General features: G+C 43.9%; 1 protein-coding gene across 1 annotated transcript in view; it reads right to left on the bottom strand.

The window, feature by feature from the left end:
• The window catches only part of FSD2 (fibronectin type III and SPRY domain containing 2), a 47,118-nt gene extending 19,902 nt beyond the window's left edge, over positions 1–27,216 (bottom strand). Inside the window, exons 1-8 of the mRNA XM_037987746.2 lie at positions 27,209–27,216; positions 26,695–26,773; positions 24,417–24,483; positions 9,349–10,046; positions 8,771–8,866; positions 5,056–5,286; positions 3,195–3,217; positions 1,237–1,358 (exon numbers count right to left, since the gene is read on the bottom strand). Of these exons, the coding sequence (XP_037843674.2) occupies positions 1,237–1,358; positions 3,195–3,217; positions 5,056–5,286; positions 8,771–8,866; positions 9,349–10,046; positions 24,417–24,483; positions 26,695–26,773; positions 27,209–27,216 (1,324 nt within the window). The remainder of the gene's footprint in view (positions 1–1,236; positions 1,359–3,194; positions 3,218–5,055; positions 5,287–8,770; positions 8,867–9,348; positions 10,047–24,416; positions 24,484–26,694; positions 26,774–27,208) is intronic.
• Between the last annotated feature and the right edge of the window lie 334 nt (positions 27,217–27,550).

Genomic DNA, 27,550 nt, shown 5'->3' on the forward strand with positions numbered 1-27,550 from the left:
TTTTGCGGCCTAACATGTGATCTAGCCTGGAGCAGAGGGAGACTCTGTCTAAAAAAAAAAAAGACTTGTATACTGAAAACTATAAAACACTGATGAAAGAAATTGAAGCAGACACACAAAAAAGGGAAAGGTATCCTGCATTCATAGATTGGAAGAATTAAGATTGTTAAAATGTCCATATTATGCCAAAGGATCTACAGATTCAAGGCAATCCTTATCAAAATCCCAACAGCAGTTTTTTTGTTTGTTTTTGTTTTTGTTTTTGAGACGGAGTCTCGCTCTTGCCCAGGGTGGAGTGCAGTGGCGCGATCTCGGCTCACTGCAAGCTCCACCTCCCAGGTTCACACCATTCTCCTGCCTCAGCCTCCTGAGTAGCTGGGACTACAGGCACCCACCACCACGCCCGGCTAATTTTTTGTATTTTTAGTAGAGATGGGGTTTCACCGTGTTAGCCGGGATGGTCTTGATCTCCTGATCTCGTGATCTGCCCACCTCGGCCTCCCAAAGTGCTGGGATTACAGGCATGAGCCACCATGCCCGGCCCCAACAGCAGTTTTTACAGAAATAAAAAAAAATCCCCAAATTCATATGGAACCACAAAAGAACCCAAGTAGCTAAAGCCATCTTGGTAAAGACAAAGCTAGAGGCATCACAAATTCTGATTTCAAAATATATTACAAAGCTACAGTAATTGAGACAGTATGGTACAGGCATAAGGACAGACACATAGACCAATGAAACAGAATCGAGAGCCCAGTAATAAACCCATCCAGGCCGGGCGCGTGTAAAAAGTGTGTGTGTGTATACATATGGAATATTATTCAGCCTTAACAAAGAAGGAAGTTTTACCATTTGTGACAACATGGATGAACCCTGAGGACATTATGCTTAGTGACATTAGCCAGTCACAGAAGGACAGATACTCCATGATTCCACTTACATGCGGTATATAAAACAGTCAAACTCTTAGAAGCAGAGAACGGAATGGTGGTTGCCAGGGGCTTGGGGGAAGAGGAAATGGGGAATTGTTGCTCAATGGATACAAAGATTAGTTATGCAAGATGAGTAAGTTCTAGAGGTGTGCTGTACAACACAGTACCTGTACTTAACAATATTGTATTGTACACTTTAAAATTTGTTAAGAGGATAGATCTCATGTTAAGTGTTCTTATCACAAGAAAGAAAAAAGCTCTGGGTAGTCTGAGCTTGCCATGAAGTACACACACAGGTGAGCACCTGGAATGGTGTTAATGGAGCCCATCAGCTGCTCCACATCAGAGAAATCCAAGGTCTGGTCTTCAAACTCAGGCTGTGCAGAGATTTCCATGTCTGTTTTTGCTTTCAGGAATTTCCCGAGTCTGTTGGTATAAAAAGACACACTGACTAGAATGGAGGGGCATTCTCCTTAGTGTATATCTATAGTGCTGAGTCACTGTCATAAATGAAGAGGGGCTCTTTGCTGAACTTTCATTTAGTTACAAACAGCTGCTGGCTGCCATCTACTATCTTTTTTGGAGATTGACCTAGGGGTCATCACTGGGGATGGGTGGGATTGGTTTGTGCCTTTGAGGGAGAGGAGAAAGGGTAAGGCCATGTCAGAGGGTTGGTGGGGGCAAGCTGCCAACAAGATCCAGAACCACACCCTCTGGAAGATCTCTTAGGTGCTAACCTGGGAGTTCCCACTCTCAAGTCACTCCAGGCCCAAGATGTACCGAGGGTCCAGACTCCCCGGGCTTCTCCACATGGTCAGGTGCCCTCAAGTTGCTGCTCATGGGACTCTGGGTCTCCTTGTATCTGCTTTCTGGCAGTCACAAGGTTTGTAAATGGCACAGGCAGAATGTGAAACCAGGGCCAGGCATGGTAGCTCACATCTGTAATCCCAGCACTTTGGGAGGCCAAGGCAGGCAGAGCACCTGAGGTCACGAGTTCGAGACCAGCCTGGCCAACATGGTGAAACTCCATCTCTACTAAAAATACAAAAAAATTAGCCAGGATGGTGGGGACACCTGTAATCCCAGCTAGTTGGGAGGCTGAGGCAGGAGACTCACTTGCACCTGGGAGGCAGAGGTTGCAGTGAGCTGAGACCACGCCATTGCACTCCAGCCTGGGCAACAAGAACAAAACTCTGTCTCAAAAAAAAAAAAAAAAAATTGAAACCAGTTCCATCTTTGCAAAAATCACTGCACTTAACCCTTACATTATGAAACTTCTGTGTTCATGTTGCTTTATGGACATTTATTTTATTTCTCACAAAGCTATCCTCATTTGTAGATAAGGTGAAAAAAAAAAATTGAAACCAGTTCCATCTTTGCAAAAATCACTGCACTTAACCCTTACATTATGAAACTTCTGTGTTCATGTTGCTTTATGGACATTTATTTTATTTGATTCTCACAAAGCTATCCTCATTTGTAGATAAGGTGGCTCCTGGACTGATTGGATTTGCCCAAGGTCATGAGGGTAGCAGGATTTCAACTCCTATCTGTCTGACTCTAAAATGTGCATGCTGGCCGGGCGCGGTGGCTCAAGCCTGTAATCCCAGCACTTTGGGAGGCCGAGACGGGTGGATCACGAGGTCAGGAGATCGAGACCATCCTGGCTGACACGGTGAAACCCCGTCTCTACTAAAAAATACAAAAAAAAAAAAACTAGCCGGGCAAGGTGGCGGGCGCCTGTAGTCCCAGCTACTCGGGAGGCTGAGGCAGGAGAATGGCGTGAACCCGGTTGGCGGAGCTTGCAGTGAGCTGAGATCTGGCCACTGCACTCCAGCCTGGGCCTCAGAGCGAGACTCCGCTCAAAAAAAAAAAAAAAAAAAAACAAAAACAAACAAAAAAAAATGTGCATGCTTTCTGCAACTGGATAGTCTGGGTCCAGGCATAGCAGGGGGATGTTGGGGGTACTCCACAGATCTCAGTTCTTCCTGGTGAAATGAGGGGCTTGTGGAGGAGAGCTGCTCACAGGCTTGTTGACTGAGCCTCACCATACACGCTCCCTGCTAGCCCTGAGATCCTGAGATTCAATACTAGATACTCCTAGCGACCATACACCATCAGTCCAAAGCCAGTGCTAATTTACTCAGGATTGACACAAAAGCTGAAACTGGAACCATATAACCAAATGGAACTGAGTCTATTTGGATATCTAAAGTTGAAAAAAGTAGAAAAAAGAAATACATATTAGAATAAATGTATTACCTGTCAGCCATAGCCACTGCATCCTAAAAAGGAAAAGGAGAAAATATTAAGTTGATTTTGGAAATACATTTCTTTTTTCTTTTTCTTTTTCTTTTTTAAATGGAGTCTCGCTCTGTCGCCTAGGCTGGAGTGCAATGGCGCAATCTCGGCTCACTGCATCCTCCACCTCCCAGATTCAAGGGATTCTCCTGCCTCAGCCTCCCAAGTAGCTGAGATTACAGGCACGTGCCACCACACTCAGCTAATTTTTGTATTTTTAGTAGAGACAGGGTTTTGCCATATTGGCCAGGCTGGTCTCGAACTCCTGACCTTGTGATTTGCCCAACTCGGCCTCCCAAAGTGCTAGGATTACAGGCGTCAGCCACCGCGCCTGGCCGGAAATAAGTTTATTTTACCAACATATTGTTATAAAAATGTAGATAGATTTAACTATATATTTAATAATACATACTGTTACATCTTACATATATAGGATAGTTATATAACAATTGATATAACTATACATAACATATAATAACATAAACATAGAAGAAAACTTGGAAATTAGGAAAAAGTTAAAAAGCCCAGCTGTATCCCATACCCTAACAAAACCACCCTTATTTCTGTGCATTTTCTTCCATACCACAGTACTGCTTTTCCACATTAACATTGTCACGTGCCTGTGGTCCCAGCTCCTTGGGAGGCTGAGGCAGGAGGATCATCTGAGCCCAGGAGTTCAAGGTTGCATTGAGCTATGATCACACCACTGTCCTCCAGCCCAAGCAGCAGAGCAAGACCCTGTCCCAAAAGAAAAACCAACAACAAACAACCCACACTATGTAAGCACTTTCCATGTTATAAATGGTCTTTTGGGCCATCAACTTGAACACTTGTATAACAGTTAATTGTGAACAGTTAATGAATGGAAATGCCATCATTTACTTAATGGTTCTTCTTTTGTTGAATGTTTTGTTGTTTCCAATTTTTCACCATCATACATAACAGTGAGAAGCCCACCTTCATGTTTATCACTTTCTCCACATTCTGCATATGGTGGGCCCAATGAGCATTGATGTTTCTTGCAGTGCCTGCCAAATTGCTCTCCAGCTTCATTCACTGGTCCCTCACCCCTAGCACAGCAGGAAGGAGGCACGGTTGGGCTTTGAGGAGCAACTGTATGCTTGGACAATGTGGGGGCCACACTTAGCAACCAGGAAGCACTGGAGGCCGAAGGCCTCTCCCCCACACCCTGAACACCAAATCTTCCTCCTACTCCTGTGGCACCTTGTGAAGAAAGGGGACCCCGGCTCTGACTGAAATTGAAATTCCCACAGCCCAGCCATGTAGAGGATTGGGTAAGATTTAATTTGATTTCAAGAAAATTACGAAATGGATTTTTTTTTGCATGTCTGAGTTTGTGAAGTAAGATTTTTAATTGTTACACTTGTAACTGGGAAATTTAAGGTGCCTTTTGAGCCTTGACAACTTTCTCCCCAGAACTCCAAGAGGCCATCTGAGGTGGCCAGAAAACTCTTAGAGCACGGTTTTTGCTCAACTCAGCTCCAGGATGAGGGGACAAGTATCTGGGTGACTAGAACAGAGGAACAAAGACTGGTGCTGCCTCCACACTGGGGGAGGGAGAGAGTCCGCTGCTGGGAGTCTGCCTGGCCACTCATGTGGAAGCCATGCAGAGAGAGTGGGCCACAGCCTCCCCATCACGATCATCCAATGGAATCAAATGGATGCTGGCCATAAAAGTCGATTCCAATGCCTCCAGGAGGAGAGAGGACAACCTAGCTTACCTCAGCCATAACTGTCGTTTCCGTTTATCATTCCATCTCTTTTCTTTATATTCATTATTTCATTTCGTTTCATTACTGACCTTTATGAAATCCACCTTCTCCTCGTGACACATCTCTTCTATTGTTTCCATCAGTTCTTTGCAGGTATCTAGGTTTTCTCCACAGCTGACCAATTGTCCATATAAGGCTTCCAGCTTCTCTTTCTTTTTCTCCCCTAGAGCTTGTATTTTTTCCTCATATTTTTGAGCAAGTGTTTCCAAGATCTCGTTGTAATGTGACTCAAAGTTTTGTTCTTGTTTTCCAAAATTCTCCTGCAAGACAGTTGACCTCAGTCATCACTTCAGCGCATGTAGTGTGTTGATTAATTTTTTTTTTTTTTTTTTTTTGAGACAGAGTTGCGCAGTGTTGCCCAGGCTGGAGTGCAGTAGTGCGATCTTGGCTAATTGCAACCTCCACCCACCCCCCCCCAGGTTAAAGTGATTCTCCTGCTTCAGGCTCCTGAGTAGGTGGGATTACAGGTGTGCATCACCACACCCGGCTAATTTTTGTATTTTTAGTAGAGATGGGGTTTCACCATATTGGCCAGGTTGGTCTTGAACTCCTGACCTCAAGTGATCCGTCTGCCTCAGCCTCCCAAAGTGTTGGGATTACAGGAGTGAGCCACCGCGCCCAGCCTGATTAGAGTCATGTCATTAGAGCAATGAAAATGTGTGCCTATCGGAACTATTTTAGTTCCTCTACTTTGTCCTCTCATCTCTTGTCAGGATGTTGGAATGGAAGCTGAAGGTGCTGGAACACAGTTGTCTCCAGCCTAGACCCCAGGAATAATCTAAACAAAAGCACTGCTTTCTCTCCTGGCAGCATTTTGCAATCCACTTCCAGTTTCAACTACCTTATATCACCATGACAAGTGACCAGGGAGATTATCAGTGATGATTCTGCCTGATATTGGACCTTAATGTGGGAATATTTTCCCTGAGAGATTCCCATCTACCATTCCCTCTTGAGCTCTTAACATCTCATGAGGCTCCTCTTCACTCCCTTGTGCTTGGATCATACAAACACCAAGATTAAATCAACGAGGATCATATCAACTAGGGGAGAGACGAAGGCAAAGGGGGAACAAGGGTTGTGACCTGGCAGCACTACTTACAGATGAGAAGTTGCAGGAGGGCAAAGGGAGGGTTCTGACAATATTAATCCAGGAGCACAGTAGATGAGAAATATTAATATTAATAGAGTATATATTGCTTATATTGTCCCCAGAGCTCTGCAAGCTCTAATGGATGTCATCCTCATCAGGTGATGGGGACATTTCCAAGGAAGAGGATCTTATCAATCATTCAGGGAGTAATTACTGAACACCTGCTATGTGCATAGGACTTGCTCAGAATGGTGCAAGAGCGAGAAAGGCAACCGATGAACTTCCCAGTGTTGAGTATGAAAGGATGGCCATGGGGTCCTCACTGAGGATGAAGGGGCTTTGATCTGAGAGTAAGCTGGCAGAGCAGCGTGTAAGAAGTTTGTTTGTTTGTTTGTTTGATGGAGCCCTGTTTTGTTGCCCAGGTTGGAGTACAGTGGAGCGATCTCAGCTCACTGCAACCTCTGCCTCCTTGGTTCAAGTAATTCTCCTGTCTCAGCCTCCCAAGTAGCTGGGATTGCAGGCACCCACCCCCATGCTCAACTAATTTTTTTTTTTTTTTTTTTTTTTTTTGTATCTTTAGGAGAGATGGGGTTTCACCATCTTGGCTAGGCTGGTCTCGAACTCCTGACCTCAAGTGATCCGCCCACCTTGGCCTCCCAAAATGCTGAAATTACAGGTGTGAGCCACTGCGCCCAGCCAATGTAAGAAGTTTTGTCTTGGATATTGTACACTTACCCCCTCCTACCACCACCCTATGCTTGGCAGTGGAAGGGTTTGCCCCTTCTCTGTGTCTTCCATGGAAGATTAGTGCAATAGCTCTCCTCCCTTGTAAGATTGGGGGTGGAAAAGGTCTAGCTTCATGGGAAATGGGCCTGGGGCTTCGTTGATTCATATGAGATCCTCCTGTTGGTACCATCCGAGGCTGCCTTAATAGAAGTAGAGCATCCACATAAAGAGAAGAGAGAGGGCAAGTCCTGAGCTCCTCAGTCCTGGTTGACCTCATCTGGAAGGTTGGGTTGAGCTCTGGCATCACAGTGGTGTACCATGTATCTACTAGGTCACACACAGGGGACTGTGGCATGTTTGGTGACAGGCATTGAAACTTATTAATCTTATGAGAAATAGATAACAGCTGAGGAAAAGAATATTTATCAACAATGGAATGGGTATCCCGCAATGCCTTGTCAAGGCTGAACCATGAAAAAGGAACTAGTCTTATTCTGTGTCTCTAGGGGCCAATATGACTAGTGGGCAGAAGTTACAGAGCCACACCTTCTATCTCAGTCATCTTGACATCTGGATCAAGGCTCACATCCTTACCCATGTCAAGATTGGGAGGGAGAGGGGCTGTCAAAGGATGGAAACTCCTTTTCAATCCCAGAATTCTAAGCTTTTACTGATCTCTCAGGAAAGTCTGGAAATTGCTAACTAGACAAAGGCAAAACACAAATTTATTTATTTATTTATTTATTTATTTATTTGAGATGGAGTCTCGTTCTGTTGCCCAGGCTGGAGTGCAGTGGTGTGATCTAGGCTCACTGCAACTTCCACCTCCCAGGTTCCAGCAATTCTCCTGCCTCAGCCTCTCAAGTAGCTGGGACTACAGGCACATGCCAGCACGCCCAGCTAATTTTTTATTAGTAGTAGAGATGGGGTTTCACCATGTTGGCCAGGCTGGTCGAACTCCTAACCTCAGGTGATCTGCCCACCTTGACCTCCTAAAGCACTGGGATTACAGGCATGAGCCACTGCGTCCAACCATAAATTTATTTTTTAAATGCATGCAGAGCTAAAAATATTCATTTGTTTGAGTAGCAATCATTGGCAGAAGTGGGTATTTTGCCTCTTAGAACAATAAAAAAGTGTTTCACAGTCTACACCTGACTTTATATAGTCAACATTATAGGTACCCCCAAAAGCCTAAAATTAACAACTCCCAAAACCAAGGAAGCAACATGGAACTCCGCTGTTTCTGGTTTCTCAGCCAATGCACCAGACAGCAACCCAGGGATTCTCAGTAAGACCTTCTACCCCCAAAAAGAGGTCCAAAACAAATAAAAAGAAAAACAACCCAAAACACAAGGGCAAAAAAAAAGATGTCCCCTCTTCACCACCTGGGCTCAAATGAGGGACTTCACTGGATGATGCCACCATGAAGTCATCTTTGTTAGAATAAGGGTCTATCAAGTTGAATAATGAAAACAGTATACATCAAAAAAAGAATTCAAATAAGGGTCTAAATCACATACAATTGGTGACTTGGGTAACGGGGGATTAGGAGAAAATGAAGCGAGTGAAGGAGAGGGATTGTGATTGGGAAATTTCTACCTTATTTACTAATGCAACAAACATGTATAAAATGCCTGCTCTGAAATATACCATGTAGTAGGACTAGAGATATTTAGACAGACGACCCAGCTTTCACACCAAGAGCTTATAGTTCAGTAAGGAATGCTGACAGCTAATCGGTTCCATGACATCCATGCCTGGGTGCTGTGGGAGGTCAGGGAAAGAAGGGAGGGGAGAGGGGCAGTGGTGACCCCTCACATTCTAAGAAAACAGATTCTGTAGCTCATACCAGAAACAGCTGCTTGACCTAGCCATTGATGGAAGCAATGTGAGTCTGATGAGGTCTTCGAGTATGGTCTTACCTCCACAGTGATGAAAACCTCCTCCAAGTGATTTGCAAAGTTTTCCATCTGGATTATCTGCTTTTCCAATTTGTACATGTTTTTGTGAATTTCATCCTATCCAACAGAGGATCACAAAGAAGGTATTAATGTTATATCTTCTCTCGCTCTTGTAGAAGGCATTTTATTTTATTTTATTTTATTTTATTTTATTTATTTATTTTTTGAGACAGAGTCTCGCTCTGTCGCCCAGGCTGGAGTGCAGTGGCCAGATCTCAGCTCACTGCAAGCTCCGCCTCCCGGGTTTACACCATTCTCCTGCCTCAGCCTCCCGAGTAGCTGGGACTACAGGCGTCCGCCACCTCGCCCGGCTAGTTTTTTGTATTTTTTAGTAGAGACGGGGTTTCACCGTGTTAGCCAGGATGGTCTCAATCTCCTGACCTCGTGATCCGCCCGTTTTGGCCTCCCAAAGTGCTAGGATTACAGGCTTGAGCCACCGCGCCCGGCCCTAGAAGGCATTTTTAGATGTATTTCCTGCATATGTACTTGAGATACCAAAGCAATGTCAAGACAGAGAAGAACCAAGGAGACCTATTTACCTTGGCACTTTCCAGTGCTTCATTGAGTGGGATCACTTCATGCTCCTTATGTTCATCAAAAACCTTCTGAAAAGCTCTTATTGGAGTCTTACAAGTGACACAGAAGACATCAGCAGCCTCTTCTTCATCCTCTTCCTCGGGGATGACATAGCATTCATACTCCTCGCTGGCACGGCCGTGTGTGTACCTATAGGCTTCCCGCAAGTCCTGGCACTGGCCTGCCGAGCCCCACCCTCCGAAGCCCAGGTCCTCGGCCTCCGCTGTCTCTCCACTAGGTCTCCAGTCTCTCTGCTCCCTGGCTGGGTCTCTCCTCTTCATCACATAAGGAGGATATTCTGAAACCCCTGTTCTGGGCATGTTTTCATCAACAAACTCATCCCCTAATTCATGATCATCTTCAAGTCCATATAAGTGGACAAGTTCATCCACTTCCTCTTGAAGGTCTCTTTGAGCCTCACCATCCCCTGCTCCTCTTGACTCATTGGCCATTTCAGCTTGGACTACTTCTTTCCTCATCCTAGTATTCTCTTCTGGAAAGAGCTGCAGTCTGTCTTCAGAGTCATGCAGGTCCATGTGGTAAAAGTGGAAATCCTTGGGAGTAGACCTGTCTAGCCCCAATTCCTGCCCTGATTCCTCCTCCACTGTAACTCTGGAAGTCCTCAGAAGCACCTTTATATAAGAAAGATCCTTCCTGGACACTTAATAGTGAATATCTGGGCCCTGGAACACAAAAGGAGGAGGAAAATCAGTTCTGGAGAAGGGCATTGCAGCAGATGATCATTAGATTGGGCTCTACTCATACAAAACTTTAAAAAATTATCTGTATAGCTCAGTCGTGGTTTCACTTTGAACCATCTGTAAAAAAAATTTGTTTTCTATGGGAGGATGGGCTTTGTAAGGTTAAAAGAGACAAAAGAAATTACAAAACAAATGTCTAATAGGTATGTCCGACAAAATACTTCCCTTCTTATACATTAAAAAAAAAAACTTAAAAGGCAAAATAGTGGGAAGCATGTCAGGCAATTATTATTATTATTGTTATTAATTTATTTTTGAGATGGAGTCTCACTCCGTCGCACAGGCTGGAGTGCAGTGGCGTGATCTTGGCTGACTGCAGCCTCTGCCTCCAGGGTGCAAGCAATTCTTGTGCCTCAACCTCCCAAGTAGCTGGGATTACAGGTATGTGCCACCACACCCAGCTAACTTTTGTATTTTTGGTAGAGATGGGTTTTCACCATGTTGGAACTCCCGACCTCAGGTTATCCACCCACCTCAGCCTCCCAAAGTCCTGGGATTACAGGCGTGAACCACTGCACCCAGTCTATTATTTTGAAATTGTATTAATTAACTGAAAAAGTGGCATCTTAATAGATGAATGTGCACAGACAATTCACAAAACAATTACTTTTGTATATGATAGCATCTGCACAAAAACATTTGGAAAAAAAAAACTGTACTTAAAAGTAACAGAACAGGCCTGGCATGGTGGCTTATGCCTGTAATCCCAGTACTTTGGGAGGCTGAGGCGAATGGATTGCTTGAGCTTAAGAGTTCGAGATCATCCTGGGCAATATGGCAAGACCCTGTCTCTACCAAAAATACAAAAAAAAAAAAAAAAAAAAAAGCCAGGCATAGTGGTGTGCACCTGTCGTCCCAGCTGCTTGGGAGGCTGAGGTGGGAGGATCACTTGAGCCTGGGGGGTGGAGGTTGCAGTGAACCTAAATCACACCACTGCATTCCAGCCTGGGTGACAGAGCAAGACCCTGTCTCAAAAAAAAAAAAAAAAAAAAAAAGGGACAGAACAAATAAGTAGAGGCTGTTTTGCTTTTTCAGTTAGAAAATATTTAAAAATGTCAAAAGTGATAACCCCGGCTGGATAAGGGGACAGTGAAGTGAGCACTCTCATATGCTGCCGGCTGGAATGTAAACTGGCCCCATTTTTCTGAAGAGCAAGCTTGGCAACCCGGGTCAGGAACCTTAAAAATGTTCACACTCTCAGCTGGGTGTGGTGACTCATGCCTGTAATCCCAGCGCTTTGGGAGGGTGAGGCAGGAGGATTGCTTGAGGCCAGGAGTTTGAGACCAGCCTAGGCAACATAGTGAAACCCCATGTCTACAAAAAATTTAAGAATTTGCCAGGTGTGGTGGTGCATGTCTGTAGTTCCAGCTACTTGGGAGGCTGAAGCAGTGAGCCATGATTGCACCAATGTACTCCAGCCTGGGCGACAGAGCAAGACTCTGTCTAAAAAAAAAAAAAATGTGTTCATACATACAACTCTCTAGCCTGTCCACACTCTCTCTAACCTAGTAATCCTATTCTGGAACCTTGAGGAAAAATCCCAAATACAAAGAAAAAAATTATTTTATGTAAAAATGTCCACTACAGAATTGTTTTAAGTAGCAAGAACTGTTTTTTGGGGAAAGGTTTAATGATTAAGAGAAGGGCTAAGTAAGCTCGGGTATGTATACTACATAGACTACAAAACAGCCTTCAAAATGTTTATGGAGAGCAAATGGTAACTTGGAAAAAGACATACAATATGATGTTAAGCAAAATAAACAGAACACCCATTATATGTAGAATATGATGTCCACTATTTTAATGAAGTACATAAAGTCTAGAAGGATATAATAATAACAATAGTAGTAGTAAATACAATATTAGTAATAGCTACTACTTCTTGAACACTTATTGTATGCCTTTTCTGTGTTAGGCAGTTTATATATACATTATTCTCACATCGACCCTATGTGGCAGGTACTACTATCATCCCCATTTTGTAGATGAGTCAACTGTGTCTCAGGGAGGATATCTTGTGCAAGGCCACACAGTTAGTATATTGTTGAACTGGGATTTGAGCCTTAATCGGTGTGGCAGTTATGCAACTGTGCTTCACAGATATCCAACTACAGGGAGTGTAATTGACTGGAGGTTTCAGTTGCCCCCTGAAGTTCATTGCTGCATAGCATGCTTGCCACAAACATCTGCCATCCAGTGACAAGCACAGCCAGGGATTCTAAGGCAGATCCATTTCTGGTTGATACAAAACTCCTCTGAGCCCTTCTCTAGTTCCAGTTACTCAGGAGGCTGAGGTGGGAGGATCACTTGAGCCCAGGAGTTCAAGACCAGCCTGGGCAACATAGCAAACAGAAGGCTGGTCACCTGTAATCCCAGCAGTTTCGGAGGCGGGCGGATCATGAGGTCAGGAATTTGAGACCAGCCTGACCAACGTGGTGAAACCCAGTCTCTACTAAAAACACAAAAAATTAGCCAGTCGTGGTGGCAGGTGCCTGTAATCCCAGCTACTTGGGAGGCTGAGGCAGAAGAATTGCTTGAACCAGGGAGGCGGAGGTTGCAGTGAGCCGTGACTGCACCACTGCACTCCAGCCTGGATAACAGAGTGAGACTCCGTCTCAAACAACAACAACAACAACAACAACAACACACTTCTCTGATGGCCAGGGGAGTTAGCTGGAGGGTTCCCTGACAGCCTCACCAAGGCTTTCTTAGACTGCATGGTAGTCTAGGATACTTGCCTGAATCTTCCCTGAACCTTCCCTCTTCCTCTCCTTCAGCCAGGGTCAGACTTGCATCATCGTCTGGCAGTTCTCCCAGCCTTTCCTAGCTGCCTCCCCATTTTATCGCTCACATAGGTGTTTCCTCTAATAAAATTCTTTTGCATATTGTTCCTGCTTCTTGGAGAACCAGATTAACACAGTCTGTTGGACTCCAAAGTCCATGCTTTCTTTCTGGCACAGAGCTGCCATTTGTGTGTGTGTGTGTGTGTGTGTGTGTGTGTGTGTGTTTGAGACGGAGTCTCGCTCTGTCGCCCAGGCTGGAGTGCAGTTGCGCGATCTCTGCTCACTTCGCCTCCCGAGTTCATGCCATTCTCCTGCCTCAGCCTCCTGAGTAGCTGGGACTGCAGGCACCCGCCACCATGCCCAGCTAATTTTTTTTTTTTTTTGTATTTTTAGTAGAGACAGGGTTTCACCATGTTAGCCAGGAGGGTCTCGATCTCCTGACCTCATGATCCACCTGCCTCGGACTCCCAAAGTACTGGGATTACAGGCGTAAGCCACCGCGCCCGGCCCATTGTGTTTTATTAATTCTTGTTTGTAACAGTTTTATTGAGGTATAATTCATATACCATACAATTCACCTGTTAAAAGTGTATAATGTAGTGGTTTTTAGTATACTCACACATATATGTGGTGATCACCACAGTCAATTTCACAGCATGTATTTTTAAATTTAAAAAAATTTTTTGAGACATGGTCTCCCTCTGTCACCCAGGCTGGAGTGCAGTGGCACCATCTTGGCTCACTGCAACCTCTGCCTCCTGGGCTCAGGGGATCCTCCCACCTCAGCCTCCCAAGTATCTGGGACTACAGGCACGTGCTGCCATGCCTGGCTAACTTTTGAATTGTTTTTATTTTTTAGAGACAGGGTCATGCCATGTTGCCCAGGATGGTCTTGAACTCCTGAGTTCAAGGGATCCTCCCACCTCAGCCTGGGATTACAGGAGTGAGCCACTGTGCCCGGCCGTAATTTTAGAGCATTTTTATCACCTCAAAAAGAAGCACTGTACCCTTTAGCTACCACCACCAGCATTCTGCCATCTCTCCTATCCCTAAGCAACAACTAATCTACTTTCTGTCTCTATTGATTTTCCTGTTTGGACATTTCCTATAAATGGAATAATATAGTATATGATCTTTTGTAACTGCTTCTCTCACTGAGCATACTGTTTTCAAGGTTCATCCATGTTGTAGCATGTATCAGTATTTCATTCCCTTTTTAGCACTGGAAAAATATTCCGTTGTATGGATATACCATATTTTGTTTGTCCATGCATCAGTTGATTCAGGTGGTTTCCCATTTCATTTGGGTTGTTTCTACCTTTTGGCTATTTTAAATAATGCTGCTAAAGACATTTGTGTACAAGTTTTTGTGTGAATATGTTTTCATCTCTTGTAGGTATATACCTAGGAGTGAGTAAACACCTCAGAGTGCAATCACTGGGTCAAATGGTAACTTATGTTTAACTTTCTGAAAAACCACCAAACTATTTTCCAAATTGTCTACACCATTTTACATTCCTGCCAGCAGTGTAGGAAAGCTCTGATTTCTCCACATTCTTGTCAGCACTTGTTATTATCTGACTGTTTGATTACAGTCATCCTAGTGGTTATGAAATGGTATCTCATTGTGGTTTTGATTTGCATGTCCCTGATGAATAATGATGTCAGTTATCTTTCATATATTTATTGGCCATTTGTATACCTGCTTTGAAGAAACACCTCTCTGAATCTTTTGCCCATTTTTAAATTGGGTTATTTGCCTTTTTGTTATTGAGCTCTAAGAGTTCTTTATGTATTCTGGATTCTAGTCCACTGTCAGGTATGTACATTACAAATATTTTTCTTCTATTCGGTGAGGTGTCCTTTTATTTTCTTGATGATGTCCCTTGAAGCACAAACGTTTTTAATTTTGACGAAGTCTAGTTTATCTATTTTTTGTTGTTGTTGCTGCTTGTGCTTTTGATGTCATGTCTAATAATCCATTGCCAAATTTGGGATAAATCCCACTTGGTCGTAATGTTTAATATTTTTCTTTTTTGTTATTGTTTTTTAGGAGGGATTACAGGCATTAGCCACTGTGTCTGGCCTAAGTTTTTGTTATATGTGACTAGATTCAGTTTGCTAGCATTTTGCTGAGGGATTTTGAATTCATATTCCTAACAAATACTGGCGTGTAGTTTTGGTTTTTTTTCTTGTGATATTTTTCTCTGGTTTTGGTATCAGGGTAATATGTTTCATAGAATGAGTTGGGAAGTGTTCCTGTTCTTCTATTTTTTGGAACAGTATGTAAAGAATTGTTATTAATGCTTCTTTCAACATTTGGCAGAATTCATCAGTGAAGCTACCTGGTCCTAGGCTTTTCTTCGTGGGTGATGTATTATTATTACTATTATTATTAATTTTTTTTTGAGACAGGGTCTTACTCTGTCACCCAGGCTGGAGTGCAGTGGCACAATCTCGGCTAACTGCAACCTCCACCTCCCAGGTCCACGTGATTTTCCTGCCTCAGCATCCCAGGTAGCTGGGATTACAGGCACCTGCCACCACACCTGGCTAATTTTTGTATTTTTAGTAGAGACGAGGTTTCACCATGTTGGCCAGGCTGGGTTTTTTTTTTTTTCCACATCAAGAAAAAAACTTTGTCCAAAAGGAATTCAAATGGAACATATATTTAGCATCAATTCATGTAACTTATACATGTATTGTCAAGTATGACATCCATAAAAGCACAAAACAGTTTCTCACACGTTCCACCGAACTTCTGGCTTACTTTATGTGTCACTTCCATGACTACCAACCACACATAGAGAGACTAGGAGATACTTAGTGAAGACGGCTTTCCAGGAAGTTTACAAACTAAGAAAGGAAAGGTATGTCAAAGTATAGCACAAATAGCAACGGGGCCCTGAATTCACTTTGGAAAAAGCTAGTTTTTTAATTATTAATTTAATCTCTTTACTTAGGCCTATTTAGATTGCCTATTTCTTCCTTGGTCTGTTTTGGGACTTTGTGTCTTTCTAGGAAATGTCTATTTCATTTGAATTATCTAATTTATTCTAATACAGTTGTTCATGGTATTTCTTTTCAATCTTTTTTATTTCTGTATGCTTGGTAGTAATGCCCCTTTTTCATTTCTGATTCTAGTAATTTGAGTTTTCTCTCATTTTCTCTTGGTCAAACCTCTGACTAGAGGTTTGTCAATTTTGCTGATTACTTCAAATAATCTGCTTTGGTTTCTTTAATTTTCCCTATTGTTTTTCTATTATTTATTTCATTAATTTCTACTCTAATGCTTATTATTTCCTTCCTCTGCTTGTTTTGTTAGTTTGCTCTTCTTTTTCCAGCTTTTAAATGTATTGATTTGAGATCTTTCTTCTTGTTAAATATAGGCATTTATGGCTATAAATTTTCCTCTAATCACTGCTTTTGCTGTACCCCACAAGTTTTCATGTTATCTTCATGTCTATTCATCTCAAAGTATTTTCTAACTTCCATTTTGATTTCTTCTTTGACCCATTGGTTGTTGAGGAGTATGTTGTTTAATTTCCACATATTTGTGAGTTTTCCAACTTTCTTTGTGTTATTGATTTGTATTTGCATTCCATTGCGACAAGAAAACATATTTTGTATTATTTCTATCCTTTTAAATGTATTGAGGTTTGTTTTATGGGCTAGTATATGGTCTATCTTAGAGAACATTCCATAGGCATTTGGGAAGAATGTGTATTCTGCTTCTGCTATTGTTGAGTAGAGTGTTATATAGATGTATGTTAGGTCCATTTGGTTTACAGTATTATTTAAGTCTTCTATTTCCTTGTCGATCTTCTGCTTAGTCATTCTATCCATTATTGAAAGCAGAGTATTGAAGTCTTCAACTATTATTGTTAAAGTTTCCATTTCTACCTTCATTTATTTCAGTTTTTGTTTGACATATTTTGGTACTCTGTAGTTAGGTGCATATACATATATAATTGTCATATCTTTCTGATGGATTGGCTCTTTTCTAATGATAGCATAGCCCTCTTTATCTCTAGTAACACTTTTTTGTTTTAAATCCATTTTCTTCTGATGTCAGTACAGCCCCTCTAGCTTTCCTGTGGTTGCTGTTTACATGATTTATCTTCTTCTATCCTTTTAGTTTCAATCTATTTGTATTTTTGAATCTAACGTGTGTATCTTGTAGACAACATAGAGTTGGCTATATTGTTATTAATTTTTTATTGATTAATTATGACAAGCTTCCTAAGAATTTCTAAATTACAACACTTTTTTGGAGGAGCTCAAGCTATGATGTTTTTTTCCGTATAACAAAATGGCATTTCCTATGAAATAATATAACACGCCCCCAAAGAAAATCCTCCCCAGAACCTGATAATGAACATTCCAATTCTCAACTTCCTAGTAGGATAATAAATCAGAGGTTAGAAGAAGATTATCATCTACAAGTCTATCAGAACTAAATATAGGCATTTACGGCTATATTAGCGGAAGACAGTTCATTCTAAAGGAGTATTAGGCCAGGCGCAGTGGCTCATGCCTGTAATCCCAGCACTTTAGGAGGCTGAGGTGGGCAGATCGTTTGAGCTCAGGAGTTTGAGACCAGCCTGGGCAATATGGTGAAACTCCGTCTCTACGAAAAATACAAAAAAATTAGCCAGGCATGGTGGCACATGCCTGTAATCCCAGCTACTCAGGAGGCTGAGGCAGGAGGGTCTCTTGAGCCCAAAAGACGGAGATTGCAGTTAGCTGAGATTGCACTCCTTCACTTCAGCCTGGGTAAAGGTAACTCCATCTCAAAAAAAAAAAAAAAGTGTTAGATGATAGGAGAGTTATGATAGGAGAGTAATTATGAAGAGGACACTAAAGGATGCTCTAAGACCGAGAGAAAAACTCTAACACAGGATAAACTTCACAGGGAGTTCAAATGTCATAGAAGAAGTTTTGATTTCTTTTTCTTTTTCTTTTCTTTTTTTTTTTTTCTGAGACAGAGTTTTGCTCTTGTTGCCCAGGTGGGAGTGCAGTGGTGCGATCTCTGCTCACTGCAACCTCCGCCTTCCGGTTTCAAGCGATTTTCCTGCCTCAGCCTCCCGCGTAGCTGGGATTACAGGCTCCCACAACCACGCCCAGCTAATTTTTGTATTTTTTAGTAGAGACAAGGTTTCACCATGTTGGCCAGGCTGGTCTCAAAGTCCTGACTTCATGATCCACCTGTCTCGGCCTCCCAAAGTGCTGGGATTACAGGCGTGAGCCACCAGGCCCAGGAGAAGTTGTGATTTCAACCCACATCATGGCAAACAGAATTGTCCTGGCCAGAGCTGGTCCCCAGTGGCTGTACAAGCAAGAAAAACATATGGAAACACAGGTGAACCAAGGTTGGCTGGCAGGTGAGCTGAAGAAGTTGGTAGCATTGCTGTGGGCATAAGACATACTAAAGGACCAAGGGAAAGTGGTCACCAGGCCTCATGAGAGACCCTGAGCCACAATCACCCAGACGAACTGTTCTCAGGTTCTTGACCATCAGAAACCATTCAAGAGAATAAATATTTGTTGTTTTAAGCTGCCAAGTTTTGAAATAATTTGTTATGTCACAATAGATGACTAATTCATTGTCCCAGACTAAAAATAAACTTTCCACCTAGCTTTCTCTGCTAGCTGTTACTCTCTTTCTCCCCTTTTCCTTTTTTTTTTTTTTTTTTTGAGATGGAGTCTCGCTCTGTCACCCAGGCTGGAGTGAGTGGCGCGATCTCGGCTCACTGCAAGCTCCGCCTCCTGGGTTCACGCCATTCTCCTGCCTCAGCCTCCCCAGTAGCTGGGACTATAGGCGCCCGCCACCACGCCCAGCTAATTTTTTTTTTTTTTTGTATTTTTAGTAGAGACGGGGTTTCACCGTGTTAGCCAGGATGGTCTCGATCTCCTGACCTCATGATCCGCCCACCTTGGCCTCCCAAAGTGCTGGGATTACAGGCATGAGCCACCGCGCCTGGCCTTCTCCCCTTTTCCTATCCAGACTCCATCAAAGGGTGGCATTCCCACCATCACTCTTCAGGCTACGGAATCTGTATGTGAAGACTTTCCAAGGGGTACATGGGTATAGATAGCTTCGGGAGGATCAGCTCCCAGATGCTCAACTTCATTTTTAATCTTTCCCAGAGCTGCTCTGCCTGGGAAGAAGCCAGCATTTGAGGCTTCATGTAGATTCTTTTTTCACAATAGTCCTTCTTCTCTTTATTACAAAAGTAAAACTATACTTCTCACTTGTCCTGAATATTTCATTGCACTGTAAGGTTTCATTGCTTGGGAATTAAACAACAACAACAACAACAACAAAAACCTCCAGGGGATTAAATGGAAGGACAATTTGAAGTATTGCTATCAACGGCGGAGGGTGAGTGACATTAATGAATGCATAAGAAAAAATTTGTTTTCAAGCTGAATGGTTTCCAGTTCTTTGCTTTCAATAAAGTTGAAAGAAGATCTAATCAAATTGTCAGCTAATATATGATTAAAAATAATTTTTCATGATAGATCACTATGTACTTTTTGACACACATTGCAGAAAGAGTTAAAAAATGTGAGTGACGCTGCTATAATAAAACACTTTCATTTCCATCAATGTTCGATTATGTAGCTGAGCAAGGTTGCTCAGTGCTTACATCAACAAAATGAAAAGCAGAAAGGCAATTGACCCTAATTCCTGTTGCAGTCTAAAACATGTAATTTTCATCAATGGATACACAAATCAACTTTTTTAAAAAAGCTCCATCTACCTCATTAAGAGATGCATTTCCATTTTATTTTTCATGTAATAATTATTGGCCGGGCACGGCGGCTCATGCCTGTAATCCCAGCACTTTGGGAGGCCAAGGCGGGCAGATCACAAGGTCAGGAGATCGAGACCATCCTGGCTAACACGGTGAAACCCAGTCTCTACTAAAAATACAAAGTTAGGAGGGTGTGGTGGCGGCACCTGTAGTCCCAGCTACTCAGGAGGCTGAGGCAGGAGAATGGTGTGAACCCGGGAGGCGGAGCTTGCAGTGAGCCGAGATCGCGCCACTGCACTCCAGCCTGGGCAACAGAGTGAGACTCCATCTCAAAAAAATAAATAAATAAAAATAATAATAACTATTATTTACTGAAATTTTTAATATATTTATGTTGTTTTGCTTACATGTGACTAAAAGCTGTATTGGTAACTTCATCCAAAAGAAAAAAAGAGTTTACTATTCAGAGATGTATGGTCCCAGGAGAATAAGAGGAAATCTTAAATCTCAAGTTATACATGTGTATTTTTATAGAGAAGTATCATAGATGACCAACAAAAGACTTTCCAAGAACAGAAAAATATTACAGGTCAGGTACAGTGGCTGACACCTGTTATCCAAGCACTTTGGGAGGCAAAGGTGGGAGGACTTCTTGAGGTTAGGAGTTCGAGACCAGCCTGGACAACACAAAGAAACCTCACCTCTATTAAAAAAACAAAAACAAAAACAAAAACAAAAACAAAAAACTAGCCCAGCATGGTGGTGTGTGCCTGCAGTCCTAGCTACTCGGGACGCTAAGGTGGGAGGATCACTTTAGCTTGGAAGATTGAGGCTGCAGTGAACTATTATCTTGCCACTGCACTCCAGCCTGGGTGACAGAGCAAGACCCTGTTGGAAGAAAGGAAGAAAATTCATGTTTTAAGTGCACAATTCAATGATTTTTAGTAAATTCCCCAAATTGTGCAGCCATCGTCACAATCCAGTTCCCAATGCCTACCCCCATTAAAAAATTGTGGTAAACTTAATGCCTTTTTAAATTTTTTTTTATTTTTTTATTTCTTATTTTTATTTTTTATTTTTTTTTAAGACGAAGTCTTGCTCTGTCGCCCAGGCTGGAGTGCAGTGACCGGATCTCAGCTCACTGCAAGCTCTGCCTCCCGGGTTTACGCTATTCTCCTGCCTCAGCCTTCCGAGTAGCTGGGACCACAGGCGCCTGCCACCTCGCCCGGCTAGTTTTTTGTATTTAGTAGAGACGGGGTTTCACTGAGTTAGCCAGGCTGGTCTCAATCAACTGACCTTGTGATCCGCCCGTTTCGGCCTCCCAAAGTGCTGGGATTATAGGCTTGAGCCACCGCGCCCGGCCGCCTTTTTTTTTTTTTTTTTTTTTAAAAACCAATATTATTAAGCTATTTTAACATGACATATATATAATGTTTTGAGAAAAATAAGATAAGCAAAATATTTTAAGATATGGTTTAGCACTGTTTTTTCCTTATCCATCACTTTTATGATCCAGTTTTCCTTAACTTCCATTTATGTGATCAGAGTTAGCAGCCAGCTGTTTGTCTTCCCTATTTATTCCACAGCTGTACACAGAAAACAGAAATCAACAAGTTCAGCAGCTTCCCCTGTCAGCTCTGTTTATCTTTCTGCAGTGATGGACTGTCACTTCTGCTAATAGACTGTCCTTTTAATAGCCACTTCCCAAACTATGTTTTTAAAAAGGCATTAAGTTTCCTTTCCACTATCTCCACTGTTTTTTTTTTGTTGTTGTTGTTGTTGTTTGTTTGTTTGTTTTTTGAGACAGGGTCTTGCTCTATTGCCCAGATTGGAGTGCAGTGGTGCGATCTCAGCTCACTGCTGCTTTGACCTCCTGGGCTGAAGCAATCCTCCCACCTCAGCCTCCCGAGCAGATGGGATCACAGGCACAGACCACCATGCCTGGCTAATTTTTGTAATTTTTGTAGAGACAGGGTCTCACTATGTTGCCCAGGCTGGTCTCAAACTCTAGCTTAAGCAATCCTCCCGCCTTGGTCTCCCAAAATGTTGGGATTACAGGTGTGAGCCAATGTGCCTGGCCTATCTCCGCTTTTGACAGCCCTTTTAATGTAACATTTTCTGATGGCCTGTGAAATCCATGGACCCTGTCTGGTGCTCTCCTGTCTGCTCCATCCATTCAATCCTATTGACCCTTCTGTCTCCCCCGGCTCAGCTGGAATTTCCCCTAGGCCACTGATTGCTTAAATCTCTGCCAAGTTCCTCCCCTTGGCTGCTGTTTATATGGGGGCATCCCCTCAACCTCCATTCTAGGCCCTCTTCCCACTCTTTACTTGCTCTAGGTGATCTCGTCCAGTCTCACAGCTTCTACATCCCCGTCTCTTCTGAGGGCTCCAAATCCATGTCTCTGGCCGTAACCTGTGCCCCAGGCAGAGGCAGAGGCTCAGAGGCACAGCTGCTGTCTTGAGCAGCCCCCTCCAGCAGCCCCCTCACACTCAGCCCCGCCGGAAGGAGCTCATTGCCTCTCTCTTTCCCCAACTCACCATGTGGTGTGATGTCACCTCCATGGCAGCCCCTGCGTGCTGCCTGTTAGAGGGGTGTCCTCCCTCCAGCCCTGTCAGAACTCCTCCCCTCAACAAGGTTTCTCAAACTTTCCTGCACACACGTCACCTTGAGGATCTGGTTAAATGTAGAGTCAGAAAGTCTAGAGTGAGGTCTGGAAAACTGCATTTCTAAATCTCTAAGTGGCGCCTATTCTGCTGGTCTACCTTCTAAGGTAGGAGATGCCTGGATGTCCAGCTGGCCCCTGAGAGGTTGGGACAGTCCTCCAGAAAACCCACCTTCTTCAGCCTCTCTACACTCTGGCCATGAAAGTCTGTGATGTCCTGAACTGACTGCCTGCCCTTCCCCTTGCCCTCCCTGGACATTCCTGCTGTAAGCCTCCAGTTTCATCCCTCTTCCTCAGCTTTTATTTGTGGAAGCCAAGTTACCCATGGCCTCAGGAAGAAGAACTCTGTCCTGCGTCCTAGGCTGGTCAGAGATGACACCTTGCCGTTATGGCCTGGACCTCCTCCTTCCTTCCTGGGGACAACCAGCCAGGCTCTGCTCACTGCCTCCCCTAGTGCCCTCCAAGTTTTGTCCTGTGAGCACAGGAAAAGGCTAGGAGTAGTGATGAGGAGAGCAGAGGTGCCAACACAGTTCTACATCTGGCCCATTTAGGAAGGACTTGAGACAGGGAGGCTAGTTAGGTTCCTATGTTAAGATGATCTGGAGGAAAAGGATAAAAGCCCTTCAGTCGGCCCTGCGCAGTGGCTCACACCTGTAATCTCAGCACTTTAGGAGGCTGAGGTGGGCGGATCCCCTGAGGTCAGGAGTTCAAGACCAGCCTGGCTAGTATGATGAAACCCCGTCTCTACTAGAAATACAAAAATTAGCTGGGCGTGGTGGTGGGAGCCTGTAATCCCAGCTACTCGGCAGGCTGAGGCATGAGAATCGCTTGAACCTGGGAGGCGAAGGTTGCAATGATCCAAGATCACGCTACTGCACTCCAGCTTGGGGGATAGAGTGAGACTCTGTCTCAAAAAAAAAAAAAAAAAAAAAAAAAAAAAGCCCCTCAGTCAAGCTCTTGCTTATCTAACTCCCAGCCAATCAGTAACAAAAGACCCAAGAAGCTATAACCGCTATAACCATAAGCTCCTATTTCGGGAGTCTAGGGACTTCCCTGGAGCCCCAAATGTGCAGTTAGATTTAAACTCCAACCTGTAGTTACCCCTTCTTCATTTTAATGCTGAAAATCACACCTGGGGTGGCGATTTAAAATGCTAATGTTACATATAATGTATGAAGAAGCATGTTGAGCCACTGTGCAAGCACTAGAAAAACCCTTCTACACATGCCCCGATGTAACCCTTCCCTATAGAAAGACTTTATAAAACTAACCCACACACTACTTTCCTCAAGGGGCAGCCCATTCTTTTCTTCTTCAGTGCTGGCTTCCTCGTGCACAAGCTAAAATAAACTTTTTCTTTGCTGCTGTGTCTGGTGATCTCTCTTGATTTCTATCCTGGGAGATTACAAGAAACCAGGATGCTGGTAACCTTTTGATCCAAGAATAGGAGGTTCTGGATCCCAGTGATGGAACTGTGTCCTGCTCTTAACCTGGAGGGGCCCTTAGCCACTTCAACTGGGGCTCTGTACCAAATATCACTCCCCCAGTTAATCATGGCTACATCCCGGCTTGGAAATCCCTCACATTTTCCTCCATGCGCTCACCCTGGCTTTTTGACAAGACAAAAACACAAGAACCAACCAGCCTTCTCTGATGGTAGAGGGTTTGGGGAGGTGGGATGTAGAAGTGTCACTACATGGACTCAGCCCTGGTGAGCCCCTGGGGACCTTCTCTCTTCTCCTCTTCACTCTGAAGTGTCCATGGGTTGCTGTTTTTCTAGGTACTCTATCAGCACCACACAGAGAAGTCGACTTCCAGCAGTCATTAGGTGACAAAGATGCTGCTATCCTAACCCAATGCCATGTATGTTATTGGTTTCAGAGATCTGGATCCTCATAAGGAAACCTTGCTCCTGAGACTCTAAGACTTGGGAACATCGCTCTTGGAGTTCTCCCACTCTCCAGTGCTCCAAAACTCTTCACATGGAAGACAGTGGTAAATATCACTTCGGTAACACCTGCTGAGGCTGAGATACCATGACCACGCAGGATTAAGGCACACAGTGCACCAGCTCCACCAGGTCTTGGTCCATGCCACCTGGGACCACAAACAGGATCAGGTCCACCCCCTAGATGAAGAGAAGGATGAGTGGAGATAGGTTTCCAGAGGCAGCATTGCAAAGCCAGTGGTTTCTAGGCACCAGGGCCAGTGTTTTGCCTCCAGAGCATCTATGATTTATGAAGACTCCAGAATTGGGTTTTCTTTATGGAGAGGTTGCTACTAAGAAACCTGTCCACCATTAGGCCCTGGCTGGAGCAGTCCTGGTTCATCCTCACTAATGCAGCCTGTACACACAGCTGGAGAAGTATGGCTTCGAGTGAACTAGGGCACAACTTTTTCTCACACTGAATCTGTGTCCCAGCAAAATCAGCGCTCAGCTATACCGGCAAGCATCCCGCTCCATACATACCAGACCCAAGGGATTGCTAGCTCCTCCTGGGTATCATGCACATTGCCTGCACTTTAGCCCATGTTTCCCTCTGATGGTTCACAAGGTCAAAGTTCCCTTCCAGCTACGGAAACACCACTTTGCCTCCTCTCTCATCCTGAATCCCTTATTGCAGTGGATGATTCTCAACAAAGCAATCAGAGCCTTCTACCCTAAGATGCTCTGAATCCTGCCTTCACACTCCTGTATGTCGGATTGCCCAGCTAATCAGAATTACGCACATTGCATGGAAATAATATCTTACCATTAACAGCTGGGTTGAGCTCTTACTTGGCATCATGGGGGAGAAAGAGGAAAAGAATGAAGCTAAGCACAAGTATCTCCGGAAATAGAACCTGAGAGGATGGGAGGGTCATGCTTCTTCCCCAGGGGCCTCTTATCAGCCAGCAACAGCAGCAGCAGGTCTCCCAAGCTTAGAAGCAGTTCCTTGTCTCTATTCCACTGGGACTCCTGGTTGCTGCCTCTGCTCCTGGGGCGTTATAGATTCTACCTGGTCACAGCAGAGTTAGATGTCCTGGAGCCAGTGTGTTATGGGGCAACATGGAATGACCTGGAAAGTCTGCACCCATGCAGAGGACATCTGGAGAAGCCCTAGGTCCTTCTGTGACCCTGGCTAACCTTACCACATGCATGGTCTGTGGTGTTGGGCATCATTCATTGCCCCAGCTCTGAATGTTCATGGGGTTGGTGAGGTGTGAATTCAAGAGAATGGGACCGGGCTAGGCGCTGGGGGTACAATGGATGAGACACAGTTCCTGGTCTCAAGGAGGCTCCAGACAAGTGAATAAGGGATTATTATCCCATCTGGGGCTATGCACAACTTCTCAGAGATGCCACTTTCCCTCTTTCCTGGGACCCCAGAGTACTTCTCCTTCCTAAAGCACAGATTTTAGGAGGGCCAAAATCCCACTATTTCCCTCTGAGGCTCGAAATCTTGCTTGAAACCCTCCTGTCTCTACAGTCTGCTGACTGTGTGCACCATGGTTCTTCCTCAGGGGTGTCCCTGCCCAGGATAACAGCACAACTCATACAGCATACATTGCTCTGCTCAGGCAGAAGTGGTACATCTGCATGTCCTACATTCTGAGGGCTCCATTACTGGCAAGTACCAACTCTCCTGGGCACCAGGGACCCCCTGCCCCATGCCATAGCTCTATACTCCCCAAGCAGCCCCACCTTCCCTAGCGGTCACTCCCTGTTCCTTCTGGCCGCTCTCAGGGTCTTCCATGTGAGACTCATCCTAGGCCCTCGCTCAGGCTGTCCTGCCTGCTGAGAGCTCCCCACTCTTCCCTGTCTCACCACTGCTTCTTAAACCCCTACTCATCCAACATGGCCCTCCATGAAGGCCACTTGCATTGCTACCATCCATGAATGAGAGCATGACATCCACCCCCTCCAGCACCAAACCAAACCAGAAGCTCATCTTTGACACCCCCAATCTAATGAATAATCAATTCATGCTGATTTTGACTCTACTTCTTGAATCTCTAGGTAATATCCCTTTTCCTGTCCCTCTTCCCCCCTCCCCAAGACCACTGCCTTCTGGATTTAGACAGTCCTGTGTTTGCATTGTTTCTGCCACATCCTGGAAGTATGACTTCAGGAAAAACCTCTCTAGGCCTCACTTTAATGGACTATAAAACAGCTCTATTAACACTGTCTACTTCGTAAGGTTGGCATTTAGACGAAATAACATAATGTACTTTATACATAATACATGGCTTAAAGTAAGTCCTCAATAAGTGTTAGCTGCTGTTATTGCTATTGTTCTTACTATAATTACCATTATTCGTACCTTAGTATCTCCCACCTGGGCTACAAGCCTTCTACCTGGTCAGTCATGGAGAGTGACCACAGCAGTGTGGAATCATCCGTGGCCACTGTGGGAATATTTGTCCCTTGAAAACAGCTGAGGATGAAAGAAGGCACCAAAGCAGAACAGCCTCATAACCATGCACAGACATCTGCTATGAGATCATTCGTCTCCCTATAGCAAGAGTTTCCAAGGGGCCCAGGCAGAGATGTGGTATTCTAGGGATGGAGGTCCTTTGGAAAGCATCTAATTCAATTTCCTGATTTTATTCAGCAGGTCATGGATGTTTTAAAAAAAATCCTGATTTTAGGATGGCAAAACTGAGTTCTTGTGAGGATAAAGGGCTTGCTTATAGTCAATTTTCTTTTACAAAAATTTATCTGGGCTACTCTGTATTTAGCCCTGTGCTTGAATCCAAGCTTTTCACCTGACACACAACCAGTCAGGTGAAGAGCTTGGATTCAAACCCAGGTTTCCACTAAATCACACCATCTCCAGACAGAGGAGCAGTTCACTAAAAATAATGCTTACATTCCCATGTGCTACCCAAAGGGAAATAGCCAGGATTCTGTATGACCAATAAATCATCATGAGAAATTCTTTCAACCAGAAGCTGGAATGTGAAACACCAAGTTGAACTGTCAGAAAGACACAAGCAAGAAGACTGGAAAACACTTAGTACAAATACAAGTAAGAATACATGCTTTCAAGCTGGCACTTGCCCTTTGAACACATAACACAAACTGGTCTCAACGCAAACTTGCTCAGTGTCAAAGTAGGAATTTTGCAACACACCCTACAGTTAACACTCACTTTTCCCCTCAACACCTAGATTCTTAACAGAATCAGGATTTGGGGAGAAAGGAAGGTTGA

The sequence above is a fragment of the Chlorocebus sabaeus genome, chromosome 29 (genome assembly GCF_047675955.1).
Source record: "Chlorocebus sabaeus isolate Y175 chromosome 29, mChlSab1.0.hap1, whole genome shotgun sequence".
Classification (NCBI taxonomy): domain Eukaryota; kingdom Metazoa; phylum Chordata; class Mammalia; order Primates; family Cercopithecidae; genus Chlorocebus; species Chlorocebus sabaeus.